Below are 19,087 nucleotides of genomic sequence, written 5' to 3' on the forward strand. Positions count from 1 at the left end.
TGCCAGCCTTTCTTTTATATTACTAACTAGCTGTGCTCGCGACTTCGTCTGCGTAGAATAGTGTCTTTACATGTTCAACGTGATTCTTTAAATTGCCATAACTTTTTTATTTATGAACCGATTGACATGAAACAAACAATAAATGTTAAGCTAAGCTTGCCACAATTTATTAGTAAAAATCACATCTAAATCGGGTAAGCTGTTTCTGAGATTAGCGTTTACAAACGCACAGACAAACAGACAAAAATTCTGACGATCATTGTTTTGGGCGCTATTTGCGTAGATAAAAGTCCCAATAGCGTTTTTTCTCATATATCTTAAATGTGCAGACAGCGACCTGTTACATTTTTATTATATGTATTGATTATACCTACAATAAAGGTACCTACCAGCTATGAAATAGCATATTAACCCTCTCTTTCTTATTATTATAAAATTATATATTATCCCTTAATGTGAAAATATAGACTAAAATGTCTTTAAAAGATACTTATAGCATAAATTGTCTTGAAAATATAAACTATGGAATTATTTCGAAAATTAAATCCTACAGATAAAACAAGAATTATTATCATTTTGACTAATTCGTCCATAAGATCGTCCATTGAAACTGCATAATCTGTAACTATCTCCATACTTTGTTTATAATATAAATGTATTTGTGGTGTACAGTTAAGAATAAATATTATTGATATATCAATAGTAATTATTGTAACGATGAACCTATAGTTATACAGTAAAATATATTTAAAAAAAATTAATTAGACTTATAGTGGTGAGGTTAAGTTCTCAACAAATTATTGCATATTATCTATGGCAATTATAGAAATTATAAGCTTCAGCCTGTAACATCCCACTGCTGAGCATAGGTCTCTTTTCCCATGTAGCAGAAGAATCGAGCTTAATCTACAACGCTGCTCCCTCCACTGTGGGTTGTTGAATTTATATATTTATTTTTTGATATTGAGTGAAATATAATAAATATTATCTTTATGTATCGTTTTTACTAACAAGAATACAAAATTATTCACATAGGTACAGTTTATTTCCTTAAAATTAACAATGTTATAATTTTTATTTAGATATTATAACATAAAAATAATTTTAAAAAATGGTATTTTACTTTCTTACAAAGTATGTTTTAGAAATGAAATAAAAAAATAGACTGTCTTTATAAGCTATCAAACAAAACACACTATATTATATAAAACCTAATATTGCATAAAGTATTAAATGTTTTTCTGGATGTAACAAAAATACTCAGCGCCTGTTTCACTGGTTGTCATTATTTTTTTTTTGTTTTTTTTTTAAGAAAGTCACAAACAGACAGCAGGATTCTCCACAAGTTCGCTAAAAATGGCGTGATGTTAATTTCAAAGCCAGCAGTTGGATGGATATGCCGGCCATATCATCCGATGTTATATTCCAAAACAATTGAACATCCAAAAGTAATTTCAATAAACGTTAAAACAAAAAAAAACTTAACTCCGTACTCTATTACAAAAGCTATATTATTATATATTAAAGGATATTAATTGGAGCATTTGTACAGTTGTATTTTTATACACATATTTATAGGTCAAACTATAACAACGGTAAGTATGTTGCAGTCAACTGGTTGAAATAATCGTTCAATTTGATTGTAACAACACTTTAATTGCATAACGCTACTTAACTACGTTGTTAATTAGTTGAGACCTTGTAATTTAAAAATGTTTCATGATTACTTAAGTTAGCCGTCATGCCGTGATCGACCGTAACATTAAAGTTAATCAATAGATCGGCCACAACGTCGCTTAGAACGTTTTCTTTTAAAAAGGCGTAAAGGATCTAGCAGATAAACGTTTATCTTGTTGTAATTTATATAAAGTTGAAAACCTACAACAAAATTAACAATTAACCAGTTCGCCGAGTGGAATTCTAGTTGCTCTATTAAATGTTGTTTTCAACCAGTTGTACTTTAAACGATTTCTAACTGCGACATATATAACGGTACCATAGTATAATTTCTTTAGTATTAATTTTTTTTTTTATTTTCTTATAATAGGTTAAGTTTGGAAATATGTTTTGTAAACATTATTATTATTAAATAAATATATTTTATATTATTTATATTTAGATATACACCAATATATTTTTATAAACAAAAACAGCAATACTTTAACATGTATTTTTCTTTTTATATAAAAAAAAAAAACAATCTTTTATAACTACACTTATAAATATATATGCTTCATACAGGAGAAACAAAATAATTCACATTTTACCTGTAATTAAATGATGTGATTTACGTAATATACTCTATTGATGTGAACACATTACATATTACACTAATTATAATATTGTATACATGCTCAGTATGAGCGATCACGACTTCAGATACATATATTTTTTACCATATATTCTTTAAAAAAGCTTTTATGCTGTTATTGTCTAATAAACTGACAACCTAATTTGTCAAAAATATACATTGTATTGTAGATTAAAGATGTCATCCTGTTAATAGAACTAAGTTTTAATAACATGGGTAGATTGAAACAACGAATATACCTATATTTTAATTAGGTTATATTGTGAACACAGATTATTAGAAAAAATAAGAATAAATAGTTCAAAATGTAATATGGGTCATCTATAGACACATCACAGACTACATTGGAGTAGTTATGTAATTTTATACTTATCAAGGCCTATTAGATCTCATAGAGAAGTACTAGCTTTATCGGAAATTTTACTTTGTAAACTGTATTGTTCTTCCGACTGCGAATGTCATATACACAATATAGACAGACATAGGAGGCTACAGAAAACGATTTAGCATTTGACGAGTATGATTCTTTACATGTCAAAATATCAGGAAATGTCAAAAATTATGACTGGACACATCAAACATACACAAATATATATTAACTTCCTTATGTGGAAAGTAGAGATAAGGAGAAAAGTCTTTGATAGGAGACTAACTGACCCGATAACATTGTTTTGCCATATATGTTATTAACCCCCTTCCCTTATAACTAAGCTGTATAAAAAACATAGATATTGGCTGATTCTCAGACCTATACCACAAAATTTAATAAAAATCGGTCCAGCCGTTTTGGAGGAGTATTGTAACTAACATTGTGACACGAGAATTTCATATCTAAGATTTTTCACTGAATTTTGTATTCAATCACAATAAAATATAGCCTATGTCACTGCTGAATAGTGTAGCTTTTGCGTGCACGTTAGTGCACTGAGTCGAAAAAAATAATTGAATGTTTTCTGATACAACTTTAGTAGTTAATTTAGTTTAGGCCATTTTAAAAAAAAAAAAGTAAAGACTAACAAGAATAGACGGTTCTCCTTACCCCTACTCTCCATACCATCTTAAAAACTCTAATAAATCTAATATATCAATTACTAAATAATTTTTTGTAGCACTGACTACGACACTCATGTGTAAGTTATCTTCAATCGTGGTGTTCCCGACGTTAGATTCACACACGGCGCCATACATTCGACATTAAATGATCAACCATTAGACACGAGAGTACTTCACAACACTATATCGATACATCGCGTCACTCGCTCGGCACGTCACACTTGACACGGTCACGTCACACGTTACGTCACTGCGCGGGGTGCGCGGGCGTGGCGGACGAGGCGCGCGGGCGCGGCAGCTGGCGACGTTGCCGCGCCAGGAACGAGTGCCCAGCTGACAACACCGCGAACCGCGACTCGACCGCGTCACGATGACAGCGCGCGCCCAGCTGGTACCACGCAGACGCCAGAAGACGCTGCTCGTCCGCACTGCTGCCGTTCCACCTGCAGACCGGAACAATATGTCTATCGTAAGATGTCTCTTATCTTGACTATATACGGCGATTGAACCTATTACCCTATCAATCTTCTACTGCAGCGATTTGAGCTGATTTTACTGATCGAATATTAAATGGATTTTTTGAACAACTTCATGAACACTAATATCTAATTTTATTTATTTATTCTTAATGTACACCGAAATACAGACTCAAAGAAAGATACATTAAGGAGGAAAAGAAATCAATAATAAATAACATTAAACAAATTAGGTATTATCAGACCTACGTAGATATAAACTACGATATGATAGACTTAAATATTTTAGTATATAATATATAATACACATATACAGTGCTGTGTGGCTACGGCAGTAAAGAATATAGCCACCCCGCTCTTCCCGTGGGTGTCGTAAGAGGCGACTAAGGGGTAACAAGGTTCCACTACCACCTTGGAACTTAAGAAGCCGACCGATGGCGGGATAACCATCTAACCACTGGCTTTGAAACACGCAAGCCGAAGACGGGCAGCAGCGTCTTCGGTGCGACAAAGCCAGCTCTGCGGTCACCAACCCGCCTGCCCAGCGTGGTGACTATGGGCAACACACATGAGTTCACGCATTTTTGGCGCGAACTTGTGGAGGCCTATGTCCAGTAGTGGACTGCAATAGGCTGGAATGATGATGATGAATGATGACACATATACACGCATACACACATACATACACACATATACATAAATATATATAACAAAACACAACATTACGTTGACTTAAGACAGTCAGCGAGAGTTGAGAAAATTTGAATACAAAAAAGATACAGTTGGATTAAGAACCTCCTACTTTTGTATGAAGTGTGAGAGCCCATACAATATTTTACAGGTACAAATCAAAAACAATGAGTTACTGTAAAACTGATTTAACGTTCACTTGCCCCTTAGCTTAAATTGATTAACCATTATAATATTTAACGTCACTCGTCAGAGGTTTAATGTAAATTAAGTGATAACTTAATTGCAGAATCATAATTTTTGATAGTCCCTCCTAAGAGTTTACAATGTTGTACAAACTTGTCATTTGTCCTCTTGGTTGATTATGACGGTAGGTAGGTATGAATTTGTTACGCACTATATTATATTATATAGTGCGTAACAAATTCATAAGCAAAGCGCTTTATCACTCATCGAGTTGCTTACAGTTTAAATGTTCAAAGCGGATACTTAAGTAATTTTTTATAAAATTAAGTATGTTGACTCACTCGTGTCGGTTGTTATTAGTCGTCGCAGCTTCTCGTGATGCGTTCGCACTTGCATTCCCTGTGCCGCGTGAGTAACCTAGTGTGACGTCGGATAGTGACTGTTGGCCTGCATTTAATATATAAAAAATAAATAAAAAATAAATAAACACTAAATAAAAAACATCATAAATGATATCTTATTAAATAACTATCTTTCACCCGCGACTTCGCTCGCATAGAATTTTTTTTTATAAAAAGTGTCCTATGTTACTTCTAATACCTCCTAAAATATGTGTACAAAGTTTCATGATGATCGGTTAAGTAGTGTTTTGCGTGAAAGCGTAACAAACTTACATTCACATTTATAATATGAGTAGGGATTATAAAATGCTAAATGTGCCTCTTGGTTTCACCCGCGTTAATTCGTGGAAAAAATATACTAAAATAATATATACCTTATAAGGTTTATAGGCTATACACTAGGTCCTCGGTAATTGGACTATCTAAGACAAAAAGAATTTTTCAATTTGAAGCATTAGTTCCTAAGAATACCGCGTTTAAGCAAACAAATAAACAAACTTTTCAGCTCAGTAATATTTGTATTATTTGTTGTTATATATTTGGTTAGATTTTTGATCATACCTTATATTATACACACACAGTCATCTGTTCTTATGGTAAGCAACTTACAGTCCGGCCATTGGCGGCCGTACATTGTGAATATTTATTGAATATATTGAAATATAATTACTATAAAAAATAACAACATAAATTAAATTGAATAAATATGCATAACAAATGCAATGAATAATATTACTAAATATAAATAATGTTAATAAATAATTATTTTACATCACTAGTTTTTACATCATTAGTCATGATGAATTGACAGGTGTCAGAAGCGCATTTTTAGAGCGGCAGGACTGTAATGCTTTTGTTATTTCTTGCTAACAACTGACTGTTATAAGTTTTTTTTTCTTAATTTATATATAGAAATTTGAGTATGAAGCTTTTAAATATATACATATACAAGTATTACACAGACACACAGGAATCGAAACCGCAATGCGCGAATCTTAAACAGGGCTATTATATATAGTACAGTAGTACATATATATAAAGATATGCAAGGAAAAATTAGTGATGGTTAATTAACCACGATCTTACCAGTTGTCCTAGGGTCGAGAGTCTTGATAACTTCCTTCGCCTTTTCAACGCACTTCTTGTACTTGTCCTCGGTGGCCAGCAGCTCGGCCTCGCGCGCCGACAGCGCCTCCTGTAACTTGCTCGCGCGCCGCCTCTCCTCCGCCAGTGCCGCTTGCAATTCTTCTACTTGTAACGCTAAAATTTTTATCACAACAATAAGGTATAGTATTATCGATAGAGATGGAATGCTATTAAAATAGTAATAATAGCTTTGCGAGGTACCAATCGGCAATAAAGAACTAATTTATAAATATAAAAAGGCACTAATTTAAACAAACGCAGATAAAAAATATATTCATAGAAGTGGTATGTTAATTACAATAGTTATTCAAGAAGAATATTAATTGAAACATTTTGACTTGTAAAATCTAATGATTTCTGATTTTTTAACAAAATCTATATATTAGTTAATTCAAGTAAGAGTGTATATCCATTAGCCCGTTATCGTCACTGTCATTGTCAGGTAATTTTTTTTTATATAACTAGGTCTGCCGACCTATCTATCGTACGGCTCACCTGATGGTAAGCGATTACCGTAGCTTATAATTCAATCATCCAATTCCCCCCAGGAGCTCTGGTCGCCTTCCTCACCAACAGGAAGACGAGACTGCTAGAAAGCAGTATTATTATCTGTGCCCGCCGGGCAGCTCACTCACACTTGCGCTGGCTGTCCTCGAGCGCGGAGGCCAGGCGCGGGTGCGGCGGGTGCGGCGCCTCCAGCGACGCCTCCAGCTGCATGATGCGCGCGTTGGCCTCGCGGTTGAGCGCGCGCTGCTTCTCCAGCCGCGCCGCGTACTCCTCCAGCATCGTCTGCACAGCACGCGCCCGTCACTACACGCCACGCCACAGACTGGCCGAGACGCGACCGACTACACTAGAATCACTCTCCCTAAACTCACTTTGCGCCGCGCTAGAAGGCGTCTTTATACTACTTTTTTTTCTATTTTAATTTAGGATATTTTTTTTCATCATTCATCATCATTTCAGCCTATTATAGTCCACTGCTGAACATAGGCCTCCACAAGTTGTGTAGGCTTCCAACTCATGTGTTTTGCCCATAGTCGCCACGCTGGATAGGCGGGTTGGTGACCACAAGGTATTTTTTTCAGCAAGGCAGAAAATATCCGTCCCATTATAAAATCAATCACAATCGCAACATTTAGGCTACTTAAAACAAACTGATGAAGATCAAAATCGTAGTATGTAGAAGGGAATAAATCCGCCTTTAGCGATGGCTACCATTTCGGAGAGCCTCACAATGAAATCTACTTTCTTAACAGGTAGATTTAAATAACTCACAAGCAAAACTAAGTTGTCTAGCTGGACTAGTTTGGAGCTTTTACCGTGGTTTTTTATTAGTAGTAATATGATATATTTAAACACAATGTTCACTACTACACTATTACTTATATTGCAAGAATAGGCGAATTTAAAACAATTATTAATGAATGTGTTTAAAGTACCTGTACAGACACCTGATCGGCTTGTGCCCCTTGATTCTGTCGTAGCAATTTGTTCTCATGCTCCAGTCGAATAAGACGCTCCTTCAAATCATTCGGTATCAACTCTCGTGACACGTTATCTTCACTGGCACCTGTTTAATCATTTCGATTATTGATGCCTTCATTTATTTAGCATATTTTACTTTTTTTACTAATTGCTACACAGCCATTGATTCTGTCACGGCACCAGTCATAGATTGAACAGACAATTTATTTTTCCTTTAATTTTTATCAATAGACTATGACAAAATTTTGAAGAAAGAGTAACAGTTGTCTGATGTACATTAGTTCCTTGAAATAAATGTTCAAATCAATATAAAAATTACACGCAGACTCGGGTCGGAAATCGAACCCACAACCGCCGGAGCAAAAAGCAGACTCACTACAAAATATACCAAATGCTACTCTAGTCATATGTAGGTGAAGGATATATAGAGAGCAGCTAAGGAAGCTGCAGCGACGCCAACTAGTTCCACAAACAAGTATACAGCTCACCTAATGGCCGATTCTCATAGCTTATAGACGCTTGCAACAGAAGCATCGCAAGCGCGTTGCCGACCTTACCCCGACCGTCCCCATAAACTCTGGCCACCCAAGGAAGAGACATTATTTAGCTGTGATCTTCCGTAAGGTCGACCTTAGGTAGCCCCCGACGGGCTGCCCCGGACGCCGCCGGGCCGCGCGGCTGGTTAGTGTGCGCAAGTACCGGCGGTGATGGTGGAGCAGCGCAGCTCGTCCACGGTCTCCCGCAGCGTGTCGCGCTCGGCCAGCGCCGCGTCGCGCTCGCGCTGCAGCGACGCCGCGCGGCTGGTTAGTGTGCGCAAGTACCGGCGGTGATGGTGGAGCAGCGCAGCTCGTCCACGGTCTCCCGCAGCGTGTCGCGCTCGGCCAGCGCCGCGTCGCGCTCGCGCTGCAGCGACGCCGCGCGGCTGGTTAGTGTGCGCAAGTACCGGCGGTGATGGTGGAGCAGCGCAGCTCGTCCACGGTCTCCCGCAGCGTGTCGCGCTCGGCCAGCGCCGCGTCGCGCTCGCGCTGCAGCGACGCCGCGCGGCTGGTTAGTGTGCGCAAGTACCGGCGGTGATGGTGGAGCAGCGCAGCTCGTCCACGGTCTCCCGCAGCGTGTCGCGCTCGGCCAGCGCCGCGTCGCGCTCGCGCTGCAGCGACGCCGCGCGGCTGGTTAGTGTGCGCAAGTACCGGCGGTGATGGTGGAGCAGCGCAGCTCGTCCACGGTCTCCCGCAGCGTGTCGCGCTCGGCCAGCGCCGCGTCGCGCTCGCGCTGCAGCGACGCCGCGCGGCTGGTTAGTGTGCGCAAGTACCGGCGGTGATGGTGGAGCAGCGCAGCTCGTCCACGGTCTCCCGCAGCGTGTCGCGCTCGGCCAGCGCCGCGTCGCGCTCGCGCTGCAGCGACGCCGCGCGGCTGGTTAGTGTGCGCAAGTACCGGCGGTGATGGTGGAGCAGCGCAGCTCGTCCACGGTCTCCCGCAGCGTGTCGCGCTCGGCCAGCGCCGCGTCGCGCTCGCGCTGCAGCGACGCCGCGCGGCTGGTTAGTGTGCGCAAGTACCGGCGGTGATGGTGGAGCAGCGCAGCTCGTCCACGGTCTCCCGCAGCGTGTCGCGCTCGGCCAGCGCCGCGTCGCGCTCGCGCTGCAGCGACGCCGCGCGGCTGGTTAGTGTGCGCAAGTACCGGCGGTGATGGTGGAGCAGCGCAGCTCGTCCACGGTCTCCCGCAGCGTGTCGCGCTCGGCCAGCGCCGCGTCGCGCTCGCGCTGCAGCGACGCCGCGCGGCTGGTTAGTGTGCGCAAGTACCGGCGGTGATGGTGGAGCAGCGCAGCTCGTCCACGGTCTCCCGCAGCGTGTCGCGCTCGGCCAGCGCCGCGTCGCGCTCGCGCTGCAGCGACGCCGCGCGGCTGGTTAGTGTGCGCAAGTACCGGCGGTGATGGTGGAGCAGCGCAGCTCGTCCACGGTCTCCCGCAGCGTGTCGCGCTCGGCCAGCGCCGCGTCGCGCTCGCGCTGCAGCGACGCCGCGCGGCTGGTTAGTGTGCGCAAGTACCGGCGGTGATGGTGGAGCAGCGCAGCTCGTCCACGGTCTCCCGCAGCGTGTCGCGCTCGGCCAGCGCCGCGTCGCGCTCGCGCTGCAGCGACGCCGCGCGGCTGCTCAATTTCTTGTTCTCGATCTCCAATTTATCCGCCTTCGTGATCTCTGCGTCCAGCTTCTCGTTCAAATCTGTAACCTTTGAACGACGGCACCGGTGAGCGTCACAAGTTACTGAGCTACAGGAACCTGGGCTGCGATGACTACAGGCCCTAAGTAGGTCATGGGATATAAGACGTTCTTGGACGAAAAACTACTTAACTAATTTGTGTAAAACGAACTATATGCAGCTATACATTTGAATTTCTTCACATCAAAACTTATTTAAATCGTAAAATATGCATTCGGTTTGAGCTTTACTGTACTAAAATCGAGAACTGCTAAGGTTCTCGAATAGACATCGCTACGATTAGCTAGGCGACCGGGTCGTAGCGCCATAGCTCGCCGACGCCGCACGTCGCAGGCCGCACCTGCTTCTTGTAGATGTCGAGCTGCGCGCGCAGCGCCTGCGCCCGCGCCGCCGCCTGCTCGTGCTCGATGGCGCGCTGCACGTACTCCGTGTTCGAGCGCTCCAGCAGCTTCACCTGCGGACATTCATTTGTAGCTTTTCGATAATATATCAAAAAATCATTAAAATTTTGAAATAAATATATTGAAAATTTTCACGATAAAATTGAAAACAAAAAATGTTTGTATCTGTTGTTTGTAGGTGGTTATAATATCCTACATTACCGAATACTCACCTTACTGTTTGTTTTTTTTTTTTTTTTTTTCGAGTTCTATTCGTGTTAAATTTTCAAACGAGTTAAATTAGGAATCATATGTATGAAGAATGTAGATTTTTGACAGTATAACTAAGAAAAATTGGTTCAGTACATTTAAAAGTTATGATTAGTTCATACTACATTTATAGTCATTACAATCAAATCATTCGTTTTATAAAAACAAATTTAGAAAAACACAAATTATACTATAATTCTTGATACAGAAATCTATTTCTAGTTATCCAAATAGATACCTGTCTCCTCAAATCGACATGCTCCTCCATCCTCTTCTTATAGGACGCGACCGTAGCCTCCAAAGCCGCCGCTTTGGCTGCTGTCTCCCGCAGCGCGTCTACTTCGTCCTTGAGAGCTACGTTTTCAGAAGCTGCCATCTAGAACAGATAGAGAAGATTAAAAATAAATAAGATATTTTAAAATTATATTCCAAATATCAAACTTAGAAAGCAGTTTTTTTCACGGGTAATAAAATAGATACAAATATCGTCAGTGAAAAAGCAAGTGGATAACGAAGTTTTAACATTTACTAGGGTCACATAAATTAGGCCTGACGCAAATTATTACGCAAAGGTCATTATTTAATTTGGTGCTTGTACTAATATGCTAATGCATAATAAGCAACACATGACAACTTAATTAGGCTGAGATTAGCTCAGCGTAGATAAAAAGGTATAAGCATAGATATAAGGTATATGTTTTACTATTCTTCTATTCTTTTCTATTGGATCTCTATTAAATAAATAAATATCTACACAATACACACACGGTCGTCTGTTCCTAAAGTAAGCAACTTAATGCTTGTGTTTATATGTAACACCGACTGGTATAGCTACATTTTTTTTTTTTCGATGAACATATATAAATAATTAAATAAATATTTATATTACACCCAGACTCGGGGTGGGAATCGAACCCACAACCCTCAGAGCAGAAAGCAATCCCCAGGTCCCTACAAACTGCGCCAATGAGCTAGTCGAGATCTATTAGAGATAAGTTCACCCTTACCAACTTCCTATATTACAATGACTATTGTGAAATTACGTCGTGCAATAACGAATATAATATAGTATATTTCATTACAAGTGTGAAAAGGCTGTCATTGCAAAGAGTTCCGACAAATGTCTACCCGAGCCGAGGCGCAGCCGAAGGCGAGGGTTGACAGTCGGAACAAGCCAAGTCTTCAGTAGAAGTTTTTTATTGATATGAAATGAAAATGAAATTTAATGAGATGAAATGAAATGAAACCTAACCAAACTCATTCAATCAAATCATTAAATCTGATATTGAAACAAATTACTAAGTAGCTTCTTTTTAGAAATATACGTATTTGCATGAATCATAAAAACTTCTATGATTTTTTTTAGTAAAAACTTCATGGGTGGTTTTTCCTTTTTAATAGACATTATTTTGACAGTTGGGAAAGAGAACGCACGAGTTCGGGAAAGGTAAAAAAAGCACGAGTATGTAATAGCCCACATGCCGAACGCTATACGTCCCTGCAATACGCCACTTTTTGAGCAACTGTATTAAAAATAATAATAATAATAAAAAGCTCAAAGTAGGCACCTGCAGCTCCTCGTGGCGGAGCTTGGCGAGCGCGAGGTCCCGCTCGAGCGCGTCGGCGCGCGCGCGCTGGTCGTCGCGCTGCAGCTCCAGCTTGTCCAGCTCGTCCTTGAGCGCGTCCAGCTGCGCGCGCATGGTGCTGTAGCGCAGCGTGCCCGCCAGCGCCGGCCCCAGCGACGCGCCGCGCTCGTCCAGCTCGCGCGCCTCGCCGCCCTCCGCCTCGCGCGCCGCCGCCAGCCGGCTCACCTCGCTCAGGAGCGTCATCTTCTCCTCTTGGAGGATTTTCACCTGCACGCGTACGTTAAGTTTGTGAACGAAGTCAAAATAATGATTATACTCGTGTGTCTGGTGTCTCGCGCAGTGGAAACGGTTACACCGAACTTGTGGGACAGTTGTCGATTAGCTGTGTTGGAGAGAAATTGAGCTGAATTGTGTGGAGCTGATTATATTTAAAATATTTGAAATTATATAGATTTTTCATATAAAATGTGTTTTACGTTACACAATCGATATCATTTGAAAATTCATTGATATTTTTTAATTAATCATTTACAAATACAATATTTTTAACTATGATATAAGTCCACAGCCTAGAAATCTTCTTCTGTTTTTTTTTATACAACTATGACGGCAAACAAGCGTACGGCTCACCTTACTTTTTAACCGACACCCAAAAAAGGAGGAGGTTCTCAATTCGACTGTATTTTTTTTTATGTATGTTACTTCAGAACTTTTGACTGGGTGGAGCGATTTCGACAAATTTTCTTTTGATCAAAAGGTGGTGTGTGTCATTTGGTCCTATTTAAATTTATTTGAGATCTAACAACTACTTTTCGAGTTATATCTAATAATGCGTTTTTACTTGACGCTTTTTTCGTCGACCTACGTTGTATTATACCGCATAACTTTCTACTGGATGTACCGATTTTGATAAATCTTTTTTTGTTGGAAAGGGGATATCCCTAGTTTGGTACCATGATAAGGAAACCAGGATCTGATGATGGAATCCTAGAGAAATCGAGGGAAACTCTCGAAAATTCGCAATAACTTTTTACTGGGTCTACCGATTTTGATAATTTTTAATTTAATCGAAAGCTGACGTTTATCATGGGGTCACTTAAATTTTTTTATCGAGATCTGATAAGTACTTTTTGAGTAATCTTTGATAACGCGTAGTTACTTAACTATTTTTTCGTCGATCTACTCGTCGTATTACTCGTCGATGTAATTGAAGTCGTTTTTTTTTTCGTTTGCGAGCAAACACAATGATACTATCGTAAGCGATAATCGTAACTTATAGATGCCTGTAACATCGTAAGCAGCACAAACACGTTGCCGACGCTACCCTTAATCGCCCCCCGCCCTCTCGGGATCACCTAACTCACCACAGGAATAGAACACTGCTTACAAGCAGTGTTATTGAGCTGTGGTCTTCTATAAGTTCGAGGTACTACCCAGTCGGGCTGCTCTAGATTTTAGCAGGATACTTCCTGCTGTGCCTCACCTCAATTAAAATGTGTAATTAATTTTGTACGTCTCTCGCGTTCTGTTTTTGGTATATTAAACGTTTTATAAAAACCAAACAGCTCTTTCATTTACCCTAACCTTAATATTTATATTATTAATATTTTTTTATTTTTACTAATAAACAAACAGTGTATGGCTCAATATTAATTATATAACTCTGCATATTTCATAACTTCATTCAAAATATGCAGGTTTCATCACGATGTTCTCCTTACTAGCACAAGGTGAATTTAAAAACAAATTCTTAAAAAAAATTAGTAGTACGAACTCAGACTTGCTTACTATGGTAACGATGCATTCGTTCTATTCACTGAATTACATCGACTCGAAAAGTTGTACATTCTTCATTTCCTTAAATTAATTAGTGTGCGATAACTTCATTCATTCATCAACATGTAACAGCTACCCTAGATAACTCTACATCCGCATGGTCTAAACAAGTGTGTGATACATGTACAAATCGAATCTGCAACTAGTAGCAAAACTGCCACACGCAGTAGCTAATGCGCGTACTTCTTATTTTGTAAAATCAATCATGATGTTTTCATATCATGCAACATAAAAACCTGTACGAAAAAAATCAAAAAATAAATTAGAACGTTAGAAAAATCACCAACATACCTGTGTGTCGAGCTCGTGACATCGCTGCGCTAGCACCTCTTTCATATCAACATCTGTGTGATCAGCTGCAGTGGTCTCCGATGGTATGCTACCACGATTTGTGCCTAGTGTTATGTTCTCCAATTCCTATCGAACAAAAACTTCCTCAATATCTCATACTTATACATTATGTCACACAATTAAAAGACGCAACGAAGATAAATACAAGATTATCTCACCACGTCTTTAACACACTTGAGAAATAAAAACAATGAATTTTCGCGCTAAAAAGTAAAATCCGTAGCAGACCGTGCAGCAATAACAAAATTCAAACGTTAACTAACTGCATTACATGTTGAATCTAACAATTCGTGATCCAAGGATATTTGTGTGCGTAACTAAAACGTTCGTATTTCTTTCGCGGCGACTAACGAGCATATATCATCGAAAGTGCCGTTGAGAAATAATATGTGCTAATTTATTTTTGCAATAAATATTACGATCATTTTCTGCCCTGTTTTGAAATTCAATTAATTCGACGAAATTATATTTATATACATTAATGTTTGATTATAACATTTCACTCTTACCTGTATCGCTTGCATTATCGAACGCTGACACGATAACTCCAAATCCATAATTCTCGTGATATATTCCTCTTTTTTAATACAGTTGACTGCACAACCTGATATACAGTAATTTATATCTTATAACTATGTACAAAAAGAAGGAAAATTTCATCAATTTAAATCCAGAATTGAATAATGTACACGTAGGAAGAATATCTGTTCTATCTCGGAACACAAGTGTTCGTGTTAAATTTAAATTTCCTGCTAATCAAGATATATGAGCAGATTTTTTTGGTGTATTACTTATTTTATACCCAGTATACATATTAAACATTATATTAAATCATTATTAAATTATTATCTAATATGTATCCCATCACGGAGTACACGACATTCTACAATATTCATAATGTCATGAAACAAGTATATTTAAAATTAGTACATCGAAATTCAAAAGTAGATTACCTACTAATTAGTGATAAAATTAATCAAATTTATATAAAAAGTCAAAAGTCAAGAAAATATTAATAAAAACAATCAAACATAACTAGAATCTAACAAAAATAATCAAAGATAACTAAAATTTTAATATAATTATATCCACATGCAAATAACTACAGTAAATTTAATAAATCAAATTTAAATAAAATTATATTATTTGTGCAACAAAATTATATCCCTCTATGTGCAGGGACAATTTTTTTACTTGTACCACTGACTTGATTATATCTTTTTTTTACTATTTATTTATAGTGTAACATCTTTATCTTATAAGGCGAAAATAACTTTAAATAAAATTGTAATTTTTTCATCTTTATGTGTGCAAAATAAAAGAATATTAGTGTTAGTTCGCAAGCTGATATTGCATATTTTAAAATAAAATGGAATTTAAAAAAAAATACCTTATATACACTAACACACAAACTTAAAACAATTTTGTTTGTTAAGCTTCTATAAATTGCAGTACAATGTTTGAAGGCTACTAAACTTCTTTACAAATAAATATTTCTAAGCAAAACAAATTCTTACATCATATACACTATGTATATTTATGTATATTAATATCTGAACGATGTAACCGTAATGCATATAAAAATAATTTTATTAATTGTAATGTATACCTCAAATATATTATAGATAATTTATGTAATGCTTAATTTAAAATTCAAATTAGATAAAATTACCGTCATATTTTTTAGTAAAACTTCTTTACGCAAGCTTAACTTGGGAAGTACGCTGGTGAATGCGTGATGAGTGTTAAGATAAGTGTGATCAGGTGATGCTAACGGAAGTTGAGATGAAGATATAGACCAATCGTTGCAACACTTCAGAGTAGGATGTTGAAGGACCAAATTATCGCGGGACTGCGTAGGGCGAGGGGGATTGGTACCAAAAATCTAAACTTGGCCGGTCCTGACAGGAAATTCTTTGTTAATGAACACCTAACCCCCGAAAATAAACAACTTTTCAACGCCGTAAAAATCCGTGCTAAGGAAAGGTCGTATAAATTCACCTGGATAAGGAATTGTAACATTTTTCTGAGAAAAAACGAAGAATCTCCTGTATATATAATAACCATAGCTACAGAAAAGGATTTGCAGAAAATAATATAGTATTGATGCTTATTCCGGTCCCTATTGTCGTTTTATGTAAAATGAAGTCGTACTCACTATGTGTTATTTATTGTTGTTTAGTCTTATCCCTCCACTGTAGGCACACACCTTACACCACGTCACATTATACCTCAAAATTATATATACATTCTAAAACACATACGCATACACTACTCTTGTACATCACACAACGCATTGATTCACATTTACACTGCATCTACACAAATATCATGATTCGTGCTTATCGTATAAATGAGCTAAGGAAGTTTTACTTCAGCCGTATGGTCTAAAAAAAACACTCGTTTTTTTTTTTAATAAAAATATCCTAGTATAAGTAATAATTTAACTTACTGAGTACCAATTGCAGTAATCTGCCCAAATCTGATGGGTCCGCATGTTCAGCAATATTAACAACATCCGGTCTAGAAAACTCTTGCAAACTTAAATTTAAAATGTCTTGATGGTAATCTGGAAAAATATAATCTCTATTTGGATGCTACTTAGTTACTTCATTCATTCGTTTTAATGAGGTCGATACCAAATAATACTTATGACCAGTTTCCATATTCATTAAACTACATTTTACATTTGGTTTTGCTCATAGAATGTTATTATTTTTAGGATGATTCGATCCCGTTTTGATGATATGGAAACACACACAGCACACAAGCTTAAATGCCTAGGCCACTGCAAACATCTATATGACCAATACTAGTGATGGTGATGTACAGGGATCCGACCCGTGATTGTCAGCGTAACAGCCATGAGCTATAGATGGGCCTTTTGGCAACACATAATTTTAATTTCAAACACAAAATGGTTATCTGAATATGAAAACCTATAGGATATTAAGTAAGATGGTCAGTAATTACACCAACCAATTAAAAGTGCACAGTTTTTAGGTATTTAAGCACAATAAAAACCTCATAACATCTTTAGCTAAACACTGTATTAGATATATTTCTCTTTATTATTTTAAACAGAAACGTTACTTGTGAAAGTTTGACGATATGTGCAAGAACCAATAATAATTTCCTTTAAATTTTTTTTTCTTTTTTACGATTAAGATGTAGATTGTAGTTATTTTTAAGTATTTTATTTTTATAAGTTATAGGTTATTATAAGGTTAAATTTATGTTTTAGTTTCATATATTATGTTCTATCTTTATTCATTATTTACATTGTATTTAGTAGAGACCACAAATAACTTACCTACAACACCTTCCAAAATTTTTTTCAAATTGCTGACCTTCAGTCGCCAGTTATGACCAACGTCCGTTTTTATTTTTGAATTCCAAGTTGTTGTGAAATATTCGGGTGCAATTTGAGTAAGAGCCTCTGCTATTGCTACACCGTCTGATAGCTCTGTGAATTACATCAAACAACTGCAGATACTTTCACTTTAACCTAAGCAATGGGCTGTCGTTTTATTCTATTAAAATATTAATTATGAAAAAGTATGCCTTGTTTTGGGTTTTTAGACCTTTTATAACTAGAAATTTCTAATCTAAGATATATTTAAGTGATAACAAAGTAATGATAATATTTATTATTACAAATAATAAAGCCTGTGAAATGCTAAATTTACATGTTTGAATGTGTAAACGTACATTATATTAGCAATTTAATCATATGTACCTGAAGGAGCTCCATGTTTAGCCGTAAGATTCAAAGTCTGCAACCACTTAATGAGATTGTCACATAAAACAACACTATTTGCTTCCATTCTAATAGAACTTACTTCGCATGAAACTTATTATTTATGTTATAATTATAATATTTTATAAATTATACTTTTTAAAAAGCATAATTACCTATAGTAAAATAGAAAATAAAAAGAAATAAATAGATAAAATTAATAAATAGTGTAATGTAAGCCGTAAAGTGACGTTTCCTTATTTACCTATTTGGACTTTTTCTTTTTTCTTTAGTTGACATTTTCTTGTCTATGGTAATTTAATAGGCTGCAAAGACATGGCCTTTGGCCATATAAGTTGCAAAGCTGAACAATGGGATAATACCGTAATTATAGAACAAGGAAAGTGTTTTCGTAGTTTCTCGTAAAAAGTTTCTATAAAATCTTTTTTAAGTGTATTGTTTCTAATTGGCTGGTTTTTATACCATGAAAAGTTGACATTTAAAAAATGAAATTAAAAAGTAAAAAAACAGTTTCCCGCCACTTTTCATTTCTTTTACTGTCCGCCAAAATGGGTGACTCCAACAAAGAAATTTGGTACATTTTAAAGTTTTGACGTGACGTCTAATAAATCGATGAACGCATGCATGCGGCATGCACGGAAAAGGATGACTTATTTTAGCGTTACGCTCAGTGATACTATATGGAATATAGATAGATACGGCGCATGTCGCATTTTTTCCTATACCATTACTTCAGCCTATTGTAGTCCACTGCTGCACATAGGCCTCCACAAGTTCGCACCAAAAATGTCGTAAACTCATGTGTTGACACATTCGGACACTAGCTGTGACAAGTCGCACTGTCGGAAAGTGATTTTTGTCGCAGAAAGAAATTTTTATCTTGTTAACTTAAACTCATTTAGCTGTCGTGATAACTTCAAAGATATTTTAGTTGTTTATC

At 37.6% G+C, this 19,087-nt stretch overlaps 1 protein-coding gene across 1 annotated transcript; it reads right to left on the reverse strand.

Annotated features, from left to right (window-relative positions):
• Nucleotides 1–3,611: 3,611 nt before the first annotated feature.
• Nucleotides 3,612–18,387, reverse strand: LOC123654017 (protein hook). The gene is made up of 14 exons (XM_045589981.1): nucleotides 18,127–18,387; nucleotides 17,701–17,853; nucleotides 16,840–16,956; nucleotides 14,897–14,991; nucleotides 14,328–14,453; nucleotides 12,183–12,467; nucleotides 10,853–10,990; nucleotides 10,305–10,418; nucleotides 9,793–9,973; nucleotides 7,706–7,836; nucleotides 6,899–7,052; nucleotides 6,204–6,377; nucleotides 5,058–5,163; nucleotides 3,612–3,807 (listed from the first exon to the last, which is right to left on the reverse strand). The coding sequence occupies exons 1-14, from the start codon at nucleotides 18,212–18,214 to the stop codon at nucleotides 3,612–3,614; spliced, it is 2,058 nt and encodes a 685-aa protein (XP_045445937.1). The 5' UTR covers nucleotides 18,215–18,387.
• Between the last annotated feature and the right edge of the window lie 700 nt (nucleotides 18,388–19,087).

The sequence above is a fragment of the Melitaea cinxia genome, chromosome 1 (assembly GCF_905220565.1).
Source record: "Melitaea cinxia chromosome 1, ilMelCinx1.1, whole genome shotgun sequence".
Taxonomy (NCBI): Eukaryota; Metazoa; Arthropoda; class Insecta; order Lepidoptera; family Nymphalidae; genus Melitaea; species Melitaea cinxia.

What these genes read in the sequence shown, in the direction of transcription:
- LOC123654017 (XM_045589981.1), bottom strand. Translation starts at nt 18,214, where the DNA reads ATGGAAGCAAATAGTGTTGTTTTATGTGACAATCTCATTAAGTGGTTG. An exon ending in TAAACATGGAGCTCCTTCAG is followed by an intron (nt 17,854 to 18,126) that starts GTACATATGATT and finishes TGTAATTCACAG; the next exon opens with AGCTATCAGACGGTGTAGCA. An exon ending in TCTCGACCCTAGGACAACTG is followed by an intron (nt 5,164 to 6,203) that starts GTAAGATCGTGG and finishes TATTAAATGCAG; the next exon opens with GCCAACAGTCACTATCCGAC.